This window comes from Echinops telfairi, unplaced genomic scaffold (genome assembly GCF_000313985.2).
Source record: "Echinops telfairi isolate 266 unplaced genomic scaffold, ASM31398v2 ScPeMD7_7410;HRSCAF=8448, whole genome shotgun sequence".
NCBI lineage: Eukaryota > Metazoa > Chordata > Mammalia > Afrosoricida > Tenrecidae > Echinops > Echinops telfairi.
The window spans coordinates 20,131,350-20,147,142 of NW_022111310.1; the positions used below are offsets into that span (position 1 = coordinate 20,131,350).

At 45.4% G+C, this 15,793-nt stretch overlaps 1 protein-coding gene across 1 annotated transcript in view; it reads right to left on the reverse strand.

The window, feature by feature from the left end:
• The window catches only part of ASTN2 (astrotactin 2), a 1,157,183-nt gene that overhangs the window by 22,620 nt on the left and 1,118,770 nt on the right, over nt 1-15,793 (reverse strand). Inside the window, exon 21 of the mRNA XM_045296567.1 lies at nt 3,151-3,251. Coding sequence (XP_045152502.1) covers nt 3,151-3,251 — 101 coding nt within the window. The remainder of the gene's footprint in view (nt 1-3,150; nt 3,252-15,793) is intronic.

A 15,793-nucleotide genomic window follows, 5' to 3' on the forward strand; every position in this document is an offset into this window, starting at 1 on the left:
AAATGTTTTGAGAATGATGAAGGCAATGAATGTACAAATGCGCTTTACACAATTGATATATGTATGGATTGTGATGAGAGTTGTATGAGCCCCTAATAAAATGATTAGAAAAAAAATATGTTAAAATTTGAAAGTTAATACTCAGTGTAATAAATAGTTGTTCACAGGCTAGGTCTTTTTAACGTGGTCACATATGTAATAAAAAATTCATCATTTTAACTATAAAAAAAAAACAATAGGATACAACACTATCCCTTATGAATATCAGTGTAAAAATCCTCAGCAAAATAAACAGAATTTAAAAGCATATTAAAAGAATCACACATCACATTTGAATGGGATTTATGTTCAAAATGCAAATGTGTTTGACATTTAAAAAGTCAATCGATGTCAATCAATGTAATACACCTGAGATAAACACTGTGGGATTAATTGAAGGGCGGGAGATAAATGGCTCAGTGAGCCCCATCTTTCTAGTTCTCAGGTCCCTTGCTTTCTGATGGTCAGACCAGGGTGCAGTTGCCTTAGCCAGTGCCCTGCTTCAGCTGGCAAGACTCACTGCCTGTGAGACATCCCTGAAGAAAAGCCGCATGGACCTACCCCGATGCAGCCCTGGGTGCTGGAGCAGCCGTATGGAGACCCCTGCCAGCGCTGAGATGCTTACACGCTCACTGACTCGGCTTTCCTCCTGAGTCGGCGTCATTGTGTGTGTTTTGTGAGCTTGAGGAGGACTTTGTGGATCGGTGTTGGACATATGAGTTAATGTTGGACTTATGGACTTGGACAGCACTGGGTTGGGATGTTTTCTTGATGTGCACTTACCCTTTATATAAAACTCTCTCTTATGTACCTATGAGTTTTTGTGCATTTGTTTCTCTAGTCTATCCAGACTAACACAACACGATATTATTACAATCATTAATTGGAATTGATTAGTGTGAGTTTGGTTTATTACAACATCAACAACAACAACAAATACACACGATAATCTCACTTGATGCAGAAAAGATATTTGATAAAATCCACCACTCTCTAACTGTAAAACACAAATTAAAATCATAATGAGGTGCCACTTTGCAGTATGAGAACTGTTAAAAATAAAACACAAAATAGAGAGCATTGGTGATGAGGAGGAAAAATTGGAACACTTATCTACTGCTGAAGGGATTTTTTTTAAAGCATTGTGCAGACCCAGGGGAAAACAATTTGGCAATTCTTCGAGAACTTAAAGCATAGAATCACATACGATCCAGTGATTACACTCCTAACTTTATGTTAAAAAGATTTGAAATCAGGAATTGAAACAGATACTTGTCCATTGAAGCTTTATTTACAATAGCCAGAGAGTGAAAACAAGTGTTTTTTTTTCAGTAGAAAAAAATAGTAGATGAATAGACAAATACAGTGAATTATTCTTTAAGGGATACGTGTGCCCGTTAAAGGTGATGAACAAAGCTGCATACCGAGAGCGGGGAAAACTACATCATACGGGGAACATAATTAAATATATGGAAAAGTGATTCACGTGGCAAATGTTTTATGATAAATATTTTTCCATACATACAGACAACAAAACCAGTGACTAGACCAAAAAGTTGGTAAAGATGTGAAAACCTCCTTTTCTCGTGCATTGCTGGTGAAAACATAAGATGGTACGGTTACTCGGGAAAACAGAATACTCCGCAAAAAGCCAAATATGCAACTATAATACCAGGGCAAACCCAAAATTGCTACCAACAAATCATAGATATGACAAAATAACAATTTATAAATTATCAAGGGCTCATGAGGGAGGGGGGAGCGGGGAGGGAGGGGAAAAATGAGGACTGAATGCTGGGGGCTTAAGTGGAGAGGAAATGTTTTGAGAATGATGAGGGCAATGAATGTGCAAATGCACGTTACACAATTGATGTATGTATGGATTGTGATAAGGGTTGTATGAACCCTTAATAAAATGATTTTTTTTTAAATCATAGAAACTTTTATTAAACAAAATTACCAAAATGTGAAGCTATTGGTTCTTGACATGTTCCCTATGTAGGTCTAGACACTTCTGCAGCCAGGGTTTCCAGCCCTCGAATGGAGCCCTGGGGGTGTAGTGCTTCTGAGTGTGGCTGTGAGCTGCATGGTTGTCCATTCAAAACCACCCCTAGCTCCTCAGGACAAAGACTGGGCATTCTAGTCCCCTAAAGAGTTACGGTCTTGGGAACCCACGGGGAGGTCGCTGTGAGTGAGCAATGACTCGATGACAGCGAGAACTTTTCCCTGAAGACCATTGATTCTGTGATTTATGCCGCCTGAAGAGAAGAAGTGGGTATCCTCAAAGGACTCAGATTGTGTTTCCTTTAAGTGTTCTTTGAAGTCGGAAGAGGCCAGAGCAGGCCTATAGCGGGTTACGGTTAGGTTTCCCAAATAAATTGCTACCCTCAAAGAATGAATCGTTGCACTTTCATGATGGACAAAATTCCTTGTCACAACTTTCCTGGCCTTTCCTTTCCCACCAATGTATTTCTTCATTTTCTTAAACCTTTGTCATAATAAGCCTGCATGCCTGTCCTTGGTCCTTTGAGAAAATCAATCACAGTGACAGGAGCAGCACAAGGGTTTAATCCTTTATCCTGACTGCCTGAGAGTGACTGGCTGGAGCTCTGTGCTGAGGAGTCTGAAGCCACCACTGGACTAGGTGGGAAAGTCTGATGATGTCTGCCAAGGGCAGAGCAACACGTTCTTCTTGGTATCGGTTTGTTGTCATCTCTAGCATAGAAAAAAGGCAAATCAAGTGACAGTCCCTAGCATGCCTATTCTAAGGGACAAGATATAGACTTGGGCCACCACAGGTTTATTCTGCAGTAAAAGGTCTACTCTGCAGACAATTTCTTGAGTCTATGTCAGAACATGGAACAAACCTTCAAAAGATAAGCTTTTCCATGGGGGGTGGGGAGGGAGATTGCTAACCAATCTTAATTTCCTTCCTAGTTTCGATTATTTTAGCCTCCCTTTCCTCCTGTTCCTTGTGTTTCTTTATTTCCCTCTCCCCACGTCCTTACGTGTTTATGTGTGTGGAGAGTTGTTTGGGGGATCTGGGTGTAAGAAACTCAAGAGTGGGGGAATTTGAAATTGACCTGGGAAGTGAAAAAATGGTTCACCTACCTTCTGCCTTGTTGTCATCTACCAGTGGACAGGCTGTCCTCAAGGTCACCGTGCTGAGCTCTGAATGTCGGCCCCGTGTATCCACAGCATAGAGAGTAAACCTGCAGTGCAATAAGAAAACAGAGCACCAAGCTGTGCCTTCAGAGAAAGGCCTGGAAGCTGAAGAGAGGGATGCCATAACCAAGGGCGGGGGGAATCCAGGGGTATGTTTGGGCCGAAGAAGAAATTATTGGGAGGTAGGGACAAAATAATTATAAAGCAATTACTGATTGCCTGCTGCATACTTATACTTAATCTCTTAATTTACAACTCAATAAACTAGAAGCAGAACTTATAATAACAAAGGATGAAATCAAGACCTACATTATATATATTTCCATGATCTCACAGATACTTAGGGACAGAGCTGGAGTTTAAAATGAAGGGAATCCCAAAGCTACCCAGTATCATGAATACAGTTCCATATGTTTATATAAACACACATATACCCCTTCATTAACTAATCTTAAAGCAGTTATCGACTGAACATTAACCATGTGCCAATAACTATTTTAGGTGCTAAGGTTATAAAGGTGAACAAGAAAGTCAAGAGCCCTGCTTGCATGATAACCATAGGATGATAATCATAGAATGGGACATATAAACTGATCATGTAGAAAGGTGTAGTGTGAGAGTGTAGAGCTATATTTCAGACAGGATGGTTCACAAAAGCCTCCATGAGGAGGGCGAATTTGAGATACGATCTGAATGTTAAGAAAGACCATGCTGTGAGAGGATGATTTGTGGTGGGGCGGGAGGGGGTGGATTCCAGACAAGGAGATCAGCAATGACAAAGGCCCCATAGAGAAAGGGAACCAGGGTTTTGGAGGAATGGACAACAGATGTAGCTGAGACAAAGTGAGATGAGCTAGAGGGTTGGAAGGGACATTGTGTGTCATGATGGGAAGCCTCGGTATTATTCTATCTGCAGGGCATAACTCCATCTTTCCATAATATCATTGGAAATTTAATGTCCTACAGGCAGGAGAAGATGTGGGCTGGGTGGTCTTAGAGGGAGCATACTGGTAAAACAAGACGTGGCGGATTCAGGTCCACTCCAATGTATGCGGTTCTTTCCATAAGAGTCCCTGACCTCGGGAGACTCTCACCCTTCAACCCTCTAAACCATCAAGTTTTGTGATTTTAAATAATATCGAATGTATAGGCACCCTGGTGATGTCATTAGGTAACTGTTGACCTGCTATCCACAAAGTTGTTGGGTCAAACCCACCATAAGTGGCTGTCTGCTTCCTTAATTATTTACAGCCGTAGAAATCCTGTCTAGGGTCACTATGAGTCAGAATCGATTTGACGGGGGATTGTGTTGGTGTGTGTTTTCATTGAAGGTGTAGACAAAGTTGAATGTTGAGAAGAGGTCAGCTGTGGCGGCCAGAGCAACGTTGACCTAAGAGTAGGACATCCGGTGGTCAGTACCATGCTACCTCTTTCATAAGCCTTCCAAGGGAGAGGTAAGGATCGGAAGTAGTGGGGCCACTGGGCCACTGGCCCTCTTTTCCATTCAAAATGTTTTCCTTCATTTTACAAGTGGGGATAATGCATTTTGTTATAAAATGGCATAATGCTATGGCTGCCCAGATGCAGAAAGATGAGCTTGTCCTGGTGGTACTGGGATCTAGGTGAGTCACAGGACCAGGAAAGCCCTGGTTGTCCTGGCAGGTAAGTGTTGGTCTGAATCTCAAGATTGGTGGTTCAAATCTATCAGTGGTTCTGCAGGAGAAAGATGAGGTTGTCTGCCCCCACCAAGCTTGACAGTCTTAGTGACCCTAAATAGGTTTGCTATGAGATGTAATCTACTTGATGGCAGTGGGTGGAGTTTTTTATGAGTTAGAATTGTTTTTACTAGGGGTTTAATGACTATGAGTTGGGTGTACAAGAAACTCACTAGCCTGAGGTTAAGCAAGTAGTCAGGTAAGTGAGTAGTAACAGTATTGTGCAGCATTGCATAAGCACTTCTCATATGCACATCCATCTAAAATATGGCAGACCCAGGTTCAAAATCTAGCCTGAAGGTCCAAAAGTGTACGCTCTTCAGCTTGGCTATAACTGGCATTTCACCGAGCACTGGGAGCATCGTAGGCATCCAATAAACTACTGGAGCAAAGAAATGAATCTGAACATATCAAGTCATTCCTCAATTTCCCCCTTTAGAATATGGCAATAACTATACAAACAGTGTGTGGCTGTTTCAAGGATTGAATGGGGCATGCATGGCAAAGTGGTCCGTTATCGGTTAATTAAAAAACCATATAAAGACCACTTAGTACAAGAGGGCACAGTTTTAAAAAAGAGCCTCAAAACATGAAGAGTTGAAGTATTTTTCTAACATTGTTTTCCCATTGACCATTTATCTGTCTATCATGCTTCTGTTAGGCATTTCTGTCACCAAGGGGGTCTGGGATCACCCCTCTGCTTGGCCGAGCAGTATGAATCACCACATGCTGCAGATGAAGTGGTTGTAGATTTTCGAGTTATAGAATGGGAAGAGAAGCCTTGCTCTCCCCCAGTGGCCGGCTGAGCATTTTCGGAGAAGTCATTTGACTTCTCGATACTGGAGTCTCCGCATGCGTAAAATTGAGTAAAATCACCCGCATCTCACAAGTGAGGGCTCCAGATTCAGTGACCCCATGACCTCCTAGCCCTGGGTCCTCTTAGCTTCATAAAAGCTAGCTTATTTTTCGTGCAGAGAACAACGGGACAGGCCAGTGGAGGCTCGGGATGGAGGAGGTCTTAGGCCACCCTGCCACATAGGGTGGAGAAAGGGGAGGATGTCAGCCTCCCAGGCCTGGGTCAAAAGTCACAAGGCCATGCGCTGGCTGCCTGTCTCAGCTGTAATTGTAGAACTGTTCCAGGGACACATCTGAAAGCTGTTAGGGGACCAGGCAGGGTCTAGAGGGGCTTTTTGTAAGGGGAAAAAATTGGCCACCCCTGCTCTGGAAAAAGAAGGCGGGGCGGGGAAGAGGGGGGACGAGGTTGCTGCAAACAGACAGAGAGAAGAGAGAAGAAGATGGGCACCATCAGACTTTGGGGTTTTGCAGGAAAGGCGTCTGCTCCCCTCTGCTCAATTCTGAAACTTCTCTCTCCCCTTTGAGGCCAACTCTTTATTGGAATGGACGCTCCTAACTCCGCATCTTTATTTTAAAGTGATGGAAGTAGACCCAAACGGTGAAGACATTGGACCCATTGCCCTTTAGATCAGACACTGCTCACAGTTTCTTGCACAGCCAGCTGACCTACCTCCAGTTTCCCTGATGGGAGATTATTTTACTGTGAAAGATGGCCAATTTAGGAAGCTGGAGGTCCAGACCCAAACCCTTGCGATTCTATGCCTCTTCTGCCTTATTTTGTTTCAGAGGAAAGAGCAACAGTCAGGGTGGTTAGAAACCAGAGCCTGAGCCGCATCTCCCACTGACAGGCTGGGAGACCTGGGTACCTAAAGCTCGAGAGACTTGTGTTGGGAAGTGGAAATGGGAAAAAAAAATGGTGGGAAAGGCCTTGGAACTGGCTACTCAAATGCACTGAATTTTTCCAATACTTCTCTATGCTCAGGGCAAAGTTCAAACAAGTTTGTCCCCAATCTCGCTTGTTGGTGTTCACTTATTCAAAAGCAACCATCACTGAGCGCCCGGTAAGTTCTAACCACAGATCCAGGCTTATTTGTCAATCTTTGCTTCCTGGACGAGTCAGCTGGCAGATGTGCCTCATCCATTTGGCTTGGTCAATACCGCATCCTCTCTCTGGCAGGGCATTCTTTCGGTCCCTCCTCCTCTGCTTTGTCCTTGAAGCTTCAGTTCAAACCTCACCTCCTCTGAGAAGTTTGTTTTGACTTTTCTGAAGAGTTGCTCAACCCTGCTTTCTCTCTACATGACATCCCATGGCTAAGTCAGTGCGGGGTCCTTTGTGCACCCATAGATGTGAGCATCTTCAAGGCAAGAATATTGCTCTGCCCATCCCTACATCCCAAGCCTGTACACCTGGTGCCTACACACTCAGCGGACATTTGCCAGCATGACCAGATGGCTGAATACATGAGTGACGGGACGTCTCAATCAATTATGAGGTAGTATTTCCCTTTTCTGGGTCTCTGTTTCATCATCTGTAAAATGAGCAAAAAGTCACTATACTAAGCATCCATTTCAAGTGGTGTATAAGACCGTGGGTTTGGAATCAGGTCATATGAGTTTACATTCTGGCGTTCTGTTTATTGACTGTGTGAGGTCTTGCCTCATTTTACCCACCTGCAAAATGGAAACCATCAGAGGAACAAACCCCCCTCTCGTTCAAATGAGATGCTGTGTGGAAAGTGATTAGTGTGGGGCTGAACGCTCAAGATGGTAAACCCTCAACAAGACAGCACTGCTCTTATTATTTTCTTACAAGGTTGTTGCTCTGTTACTGGCCCAAGCTCTGCCTTCACCCCCACCTGGAATAAGCTGTCCTAGTGGAGATCCTAAGAGGGTGGGTGGAAAGGAAGCTGTTCTTGGTCCCATCCAAGACCCCTAGGCCCCCTCACAGCAGGGGTGAGAGAATGAAACCGAGAAGTTAATTGGCGGTGAGAGCTTTTCACAGATCTGACAGGGGGTAAGAGCAGGGACAGAGCCCCAGAGGCCCACGTCAGGCCCAGGTCCCCGAGAGTACGATAGAATGTGTTTGAAGTCTGCAGACGAACGCCTGCTCTTCCCCAGCCACCGCATGATTTAGGCATTTTGGGGAGGCAAAAGTCTCCTCGCTGATTTGAAGGGAAACAGATGTTTCCAGGCCAGAGGCCCTGGTCTTGTAAAAGGCTCCTTCCCCCCACGCAACTTTGGCAAACAACTTCCCGATAGTTCACACACACCCCCCATACTCCCCTCCGACCATTTCCAGCACAAAGTGACAGTCAGGGGTGGTGGGAAAATGTCGCGTCCCAGTTTCAGCCCTGGGTCTGAGCGGCTGGGTGGCTGTTGGTCTTGGTTGCCATTGAGTAGCCTCTGACTCACGGACACCAGAATCAAACGGCCTGGTCCTACCCTGTCCTCACAACTCCGGCTGTGCAGGGGCCCATTGGTGCAGGTACTGGGGCGAGCCATCTCATCCAGAGCCTTCCTCTTTTCCACTGACCCTAAACTTAACCATGATGCCCTTTTCTAGGAACTAATCTCCCAGGTATCAAAAGCCAACCCAACCCACTGCCATCGAGTCGATGCCAATGCATAGCGACCCTACAGGGTAGAACTGCCAGTGTGTTTATGAGGCGATAGCTCTTTATAGAAGTCGAAAGCCTCGTCTTTCTCCTGTGGAGTGGCCAGTGGTTTTGAACTGCTGATCTTACAGTTGGCAGTTTGACCCATGACAACTCGGCTACCAGAGGTCCCTATCCATATGGAAACCATGTCCAAAATATGTGAAATAAAGTCTTACTTCCAAGGAGCATTCTGAATGTACCTGGTGGCACTGTCAAGTAAACATTTGAGAGGTAACCGCAAGATTGGTGGTTCAAATCCACCAACTGCTCTGAGGGAGGAAGATGAGACTATCTGCTTCTGAAAAGATTTACAACCTTGGAAACCTTTCTATATAGTGTGATAATGGGCCAGAATGAACTTGATGACACTGGGTTTGCTTTTGGTGTGATTCTTGCAAGACAAATGTGTTTGTTCTCGTGGCAGGTAACGGTACCTTCAGTATTCTTTACCCATACCACGATTCAAATGCCTCTTTCCTTCTAGTCTTCCTTATGCCTTGTCCAGATGTCACAGCTGAAGCAGTTGAAAGTATAGAAAGCATTGCAGGTGTCAGGTGTACCTTAGTCCTTGTGATGAAGTAAGTTTCTTAAAGTAGCTCTTCTCTCCACATCGCTGTAACTTCCACCAAATGACGGGTGGCAGTACACAACGAGGGTATGTGAAACACTAATAGATGGGACTGGTCGGTTTAGGTGCCTTTGCCCTGACTATAAGAGAGATGCTTCAGAAGCACGAACAAAGAGAATTCCCGGAAACATCCAGGAAGAGCAACCCGGGGAACATGTAAGAAATCCCTGCCTGAAGTGGCAGAGCGGGTAGAAGGCATGCTACACCCAGACCAGGGGCCAAAGCAAGGAGAACAGGAGACAGAGACAAGAGCTGCACAGGGGTTATAAGATGACGCGAGGCAGACTGACGGGGTGCTTCCTGGCCTAGAGCTTCAGGGACCACATGGCTGAGGGGCTGAAGACCAGTGAGAGAGACATGGGTGCTGACAGAGGAGAGGTGCTACTGTGTACCCAGGACTGTATCCTTAATGTTTTAGGATTATGGCTTGTGGTAAACTGTTGACTTCCATAATGAACCCCCATCACTGTATTATCTATGACAGCGGTTCTTAACCTGTGGGTGATGACCCCTTTGGGGGTCAAATGACCCTTTCAGAGGGGTCCCCCGATACATAACAGTAGCAAAATTACAGTTATGATGTAGTAACAAAAATAATGTTATGGTTGGGGGGGCGTCACTACCACATGAGGAACTGTATGAAAGGGTTGCCGCATGAGGAAGGTTGAGAACCACTGGTCTAGGAGTTGAGTGTGGCCATTGCAATGAAGAATCAAACGCAGCGGAACAGGAGAGTGTCGAGGGAGGGACCGTGGGTGTCAGAAGAGGGTAAAGAAGGAAAGAGGGCAGAGCAGTGTCTGACCTCTGACTTGTGGCCATTGGCCTGTGGAGATGGAGCCCCCTTCTTCCTGGTGTAGCCAGAAGAGCCCAAACGAGACATCTGCACCAATGACACAATCCTCAAAGTGACATCTCTGCTCTTTAACAGTTTTAAGACGTCTATGCGGCAGATTGGATGGCTAGATGCCTGGATACACCAAATTGCCTTTTACTGGGTTTCCATCACCCTGTATCGAGGGTGAGGGAACGGAGCTGAGATCTCTTTGGAGAGGTAGGTTTGATCTGGTTCTAGGGCTGTGCTTTATTGTTCACTTAGAGGACTGGGGTTACCCATTCACAGCCATTCTCCGCTGGAGTCTAGGCCAAACAGCATGGGCTTGCAAGGCAGACTGCTCAGAGTGACTTTACCAATTGAACTCCAGTTTCTTTATCTGTAAAATGGGTACAATGTTCCCCTACTGTGAGGTCAAGAGAATAAAGTCAGAATTTAATTTCTCTACTGGAGTCCCAGACTACTAACATCTACCCCTCAGTGCCAACAACACCACCGTTCACGGAAATCCCTGTGAAGTCGTTGTAATCTGCATACTTAGGGTTTCCATGAGTTGTAATCAATGGGGCAGCAATTAATAACAACAACAATACCACCCATATATTAGGTCCCTTGTGAACAAATTGAGGACTGTGCCTCTTTCCCTTGTCTTCTACATGATGGCCAGGACAATCTAAGTCAAGAGATGGATTAATGTTTGCATTTGATTGCAAAGATTGCTGGGCACACCACCTCTCCATGGACTAGGGCTATCGATCCAGGCACATGGGAATCCTGTGCAACAGTAGCCACAGTAGGAGAAAGAGTATTCTTGGTTTCATGATCACAGTAATTCAGGATGGGTAGGGGGTAGGGAAGATTCTGGAATCCCGCTGCCTAAGTTCAACTGTTGGCTCTGCAACCTATTCTCTTTATGCCTTTGGGCAAGGTAAGCTCTCTGGTCGTCAGTGTCTTTCCTTTAAGGTGTGGGTGATAACATTACATACTTCAAAGGGATGGTGTGATAATTAAATAATGTCATGTCAATGGGGAGATAGGTAAAAGTGGAGGGGTGGTATCAACCTGTCAATCAGATAACAACTGAATGGTACCTACTTGTGGGAGTGGCCTTCTCATAAGGAGGATCCTGGGAACCTTCCCCCTCGCTCTGGCTTCACCTTCCTGCTGGAGAGCCGCTTGGGCACCTGCCAGAGCCACGGCCATTGGATCCATATGACTTTACACCCATGGGCCTTCGATCTTCCTGCATTCTGCATCACTGCAGGTGGCTGCATGAGTCTGAAGAGCTATGGAGTGTATCGGATTTATGGACCAGTACCAGACTGGTAGACTTGAGTGGGATTGGGTTGGGATGTGTTATTGATATACAATCACTTCTTGATATTAAGTTCTTTCTTCCACATGTGTGAGTGTCACTGGTTTGGTGTCTCTAGTCAACCCAACGTAACACAGATGGCGACAATAATAAAGCCCTTGGAATGGTGGTCAGCATATGGTAAGTGATTTAAAAAACTTTCACCTGTATTTATATATATATGTGTGTGTGTGTGTGTGTGTGTGTGTGTGTGTGTAGGTTTTCATTCATAATCTCTCTGATGGCAGTTTTAAAGTTTACTGGTGGTGCAATGGCGGCAAACTACAAGGTCAGCAGTTCTAACTCTCCCGTGGATCCGTGAGAGCAAAGACCCGGTGATGTGCTTGCATTAAGAGGAGCAATGAGGAGACCCCAGGAGGCAGTTTTACTCTGTCCTCTAAGGTTGCTGTCATGGAATGGACTCGGGAGCGCAACAAGAACAGCAGCAGGGCAACTGACAGATGCCCTCCCCATTCTTGGACGTTCTTCTCACCAAGAGGTGCCATCTATGTCCCTACAAATTGATTCTGGATTGGTTTGTGACAGTCCTAATGGAGTCCAGTGGAAAGGACATGTGTGGCTTCGAATGGGGGAGTCACAAAAGGTGAAGCCCTTTCCACCTTGCTCAGTGTAACATTCTTGTTTGGAGCCCAGAGCCAACTCATAAGAAATCCTACTGCCTGAAGGACATCCTAAGGATCCCGGGTAGTTCCATGGTTGAGCACCTGGCTGCTAACTGAAAGACTGGTGGTTTGAACTCACCAGCAGCTCCATAGAGGGAAGGTGAGACAGTCTACAGCTGTGAAAATGTATGGCCTTGGGGACAGTGCAGGGCTGTCCGTGCTGTCCTATAGAGATGCTATGATTCAGAGTGGACTCCTCTACGAAGACACTGTAAGGACATCCTGCCGTGAGAAAACGAAGCCACAAGAAGCAGCCTCAGCTGTGCTCCCCTTCAAGTCCTCCGAGCCCAAGGGCCACATGTGTAAGTGGAGGAGCCTTCAGATGATTCCAGCCCCACCAACTGGCTCGCCCCAGACTTTTGAATTTTCCCAGCTGAGGTCTCTTCCATGTGGGCCTCTCTGAATTCCTGGCCCACGAAGTTCAAGAGCAAAATCAAAGGGTTGCTTTAAGCCACTAAGTCCTGAGGCAATTAGTTAGGACAACAATAGTAACTGCAATAACTTCCAAGGATCCGGGTCAGGGGTCAGCGAGCTACTCCCCATGAGTGAAATCTGGTCAGCTGCCTATGACTGTAAATAGAGTTTTAATGGAATACAGCTATGCTCTCCTTTACAAACAACAACAACAAAACAAAAAAGACTTTTGGTGTGTGTGTGTGGCTGCTTTTACACAGTGATACCATTGAGTAGTTGTGACAGAGAACTTTCAGGCCGTAAAGCCTAAACTATTTACTATCTAGACCCCTACAGAAAACATTTGCTGACCTGCGATCTGGAGTTTTGACAATATTGACCATAGTCTCTTTTGTAAATGTTGTTTTCTTTTGACCCCCAGGGGACAAGCCATTTCTATTTTCTCAGGAAGGCATAGTGAGTTCAATGGACTGGCACAAGGTCACGCAGCGCCTCTGACTGCAGGGACGATATCATAGCTACCTACTGAGGACTTGGACTCTCTTCTGTATGTAGACACTGAATGAGTAGTGTGGCCTTGGGTAACTCCCACCCTACTTCCCAGTTTCCTTGCCTGTGAGATGAGAGCATTGAGCAGAATCATCACCATACGTCCCTAGTTTCCAAAGTTACCCAGAGCTTCTCCAGGCTAGAGGCTGGCTCCCAGGCAGAATCTCTACTCCCTTGAGTCTAGGAGTGTTGAAGGGAGACTGGGGAGTGATGAACCCAACCCAGGGGCTGCTAGAATGTGCTGTTGTACATGCAGCCCACCCACCTGCATTCTAGAAACCAACCTTCTTATCTCCCAACTGGGGCTGACAAGCCGTGCTCTCTGCCAACATAAATATTTAATTCCAGTGCCGGGCACAGAGAGAACATCATGGCATTAAGGACTTCAGTCCTGATTTCTGCTTTCAAAACAACCCAGTCTGAGGCATGATTGGGAGGCCCTGCCTAGGAACAATGGTGAGGCAGCCTGGGGTTGGTGTCCAGCAATCTACTTCTCCCCTTCCAACTCCTTCACCTCCCTCCAGCTGCATGAGGTAACAGGTCAGAACCAGGAGGGGGAAGTCTGCAGAGAGTGGTCTAGGGGAAGACCCAGCCTGGAAAGCAGGGTAGGTGGTAAGTCTAGACAGAGGGAAGAGCACTCCACACTCAGTGTCGGTCCTGCTGCTCTGCCTGCCAAGGTTCCCAGACTTCAAAGGACATGAGCATAGTGCCTAGGACAATAGAACTCAGAAACAAGGGTGGATCCATTCACATGTAAATGAAAACTACTCTAGATTGACTGACAGTGCAAGTGTGTAGAGAATTCCTCCAAGCCCAAGTGGCAGAAGGTGTGATCAACAGAACTGCCGGACCCTGAGTGTGCCTGCAACCAACACCGAACCTGCCATGCTGCTGAACAACAAGACAAGCTCACGGAAACGCGCAGACAGTGGAGTGAACAGAAACGCGGTCTGCGGTGCTACAATGCTTCAGTGAAAGCGTATCCTCGTGTCTGTGCACCGTGTTTGATTCAGGTGCCTCTCTTTGTCCATCTTTCAGAGCGGCACCCGGCCTAGCCCTAAGAGTTAAAGGGCAACTGACAACATCCCATCAAGGACATGACCTTTGGGGCATCAAGCACCCACAAGAATCTCAGATGGTGACGCTCCCTGCTCTCTGCACCCAGAAAAGCTTTAAAGAGGAAAAAAGCCAAGGAATTTGGATATTAAAAATATAAATAGTCTCTCAGGACTCATCCATTCATCCATCAATAGTCTGACCCCTCCTGGAAAATAATTCAGGTAGACACTTGGGTTGGTTTTAGCAGCAGTTCTTAGCCTTCTTCGTTTTCTTCCATTTCTAGTCTCCATTCCTCTTCTCCTTGTCCCTTTCCTCTCTTGACCCTCCTCCTGTTTCTCAAACTCTTCTTTTTCTAAGGGGTTGATTACATGATAACACAGAGTTGGATCAACCAGAAGAATTCTTAGTTGGATGCTGCTGCTCATCTTTTAATAGGAGGTTTTAGGATAAAGCAGACAGAGTCTCATTTCATGGCTCCAAGTCAAGGAATAAATTAAGCATGGAAGGCTCAATTATTCCAGTCCAATTTGTATTCCTGTGATCTTTAAAGCAAACTGTTGTCTTTTTCTTCTATCTTTATTGTATGCTGGATGGGCTCTCTGAAGCCCAGATGAAAACAATAATTTTCAAATTAGTTTCTTTTACTTTTTTTTTTTTGGTAGGGAAAGCATTAACTTGGAACTGTGTTGAATCAAAAGAGAGAGTAGATGATGTGAAGGATTAGAACAGTCACTATTTAGTAGTGGGGCTTCGGGCAGGCGATTTGATTTCTTTGTGTTCAGTTACCCATTGTTACTCCCGCCAGGATGTGTTTAAGACCACGTGGCCATAAAGGATGTGCAATTGACTTAAAAACGACACCTACCTTTGAGAGCCTACTTTGTACCAGATATAATGCTGGGGCTGTTACATAGTCGGCCTTCTGGTCTCTTTAAGGAACGTGCATGATTAAATTGATTTTACAAGAAGAAAACTCACTCCTGGAGATATGAAGCAGCTTTCCCAAGAATGCACAGTATGTCATAGTAGTAGTTTAGTCAGGCCCCAGTAAAATCTCTGAACTCAAAGTGCTCTTTCCCGATAGATGGAATTATTAGGTATTTATTGGTTCCAACTGGGTCTTGAACCACAGTTTGGGGGAAGTTAGAGTTTATTAGGAAGATGAACGCCATGTTCCCAACTTTTGACAAGGAAGAGATGTTACCATGGAAACACCACCTCCCAATGTCCCTTTTTAAGAATGACACTGCACCTCATCCCACCTCCAAGCCTACAGCATTTATCATCTTCCATAGTGAGTATGAAAGCTATACTTTTCCAAGGAGGAGCCCAAAAGAGGGATGCCAAGCAGAGGTCACCGTCTTGTATTTCCACTATAGCCTACATTGTAGTGTTCATGTGCCATCGGGTTGGTTCTGATTCATAGCGACTCCAGACTCTATGTACAACAGAACAAAAGAACTCTAAGCCCTGTGCCAGCCTTACAATCCTTACTATGTTTTATCCCCCCATTGTAACTACCGAGTCAACGCATCTCAGTGAGGATCTCTGCTTTTCACTGATTATTTTAGCAAGCATCATATTCTTCCTTAAGGACCTGTCCCTCCTAATAATATGTTTAAAGTACGGCTAGCCTCACTTCTAAGGAACATTCAGGCTGAGCTTCTCCCCAAGACAGATTTTTTCATCCTCCTGGCAGTCTTGGGTATAGTCAATATTCTTTGCCACCAATTCTATGATGCTCACCTTCCTAACACAACCGCTGAAGACAAAGCAGGTGAATAAGCAAATGTGGTGAAGAAAGCTGATGGTGCCCAGCTATCAAAAGATATAGCATCTGGGG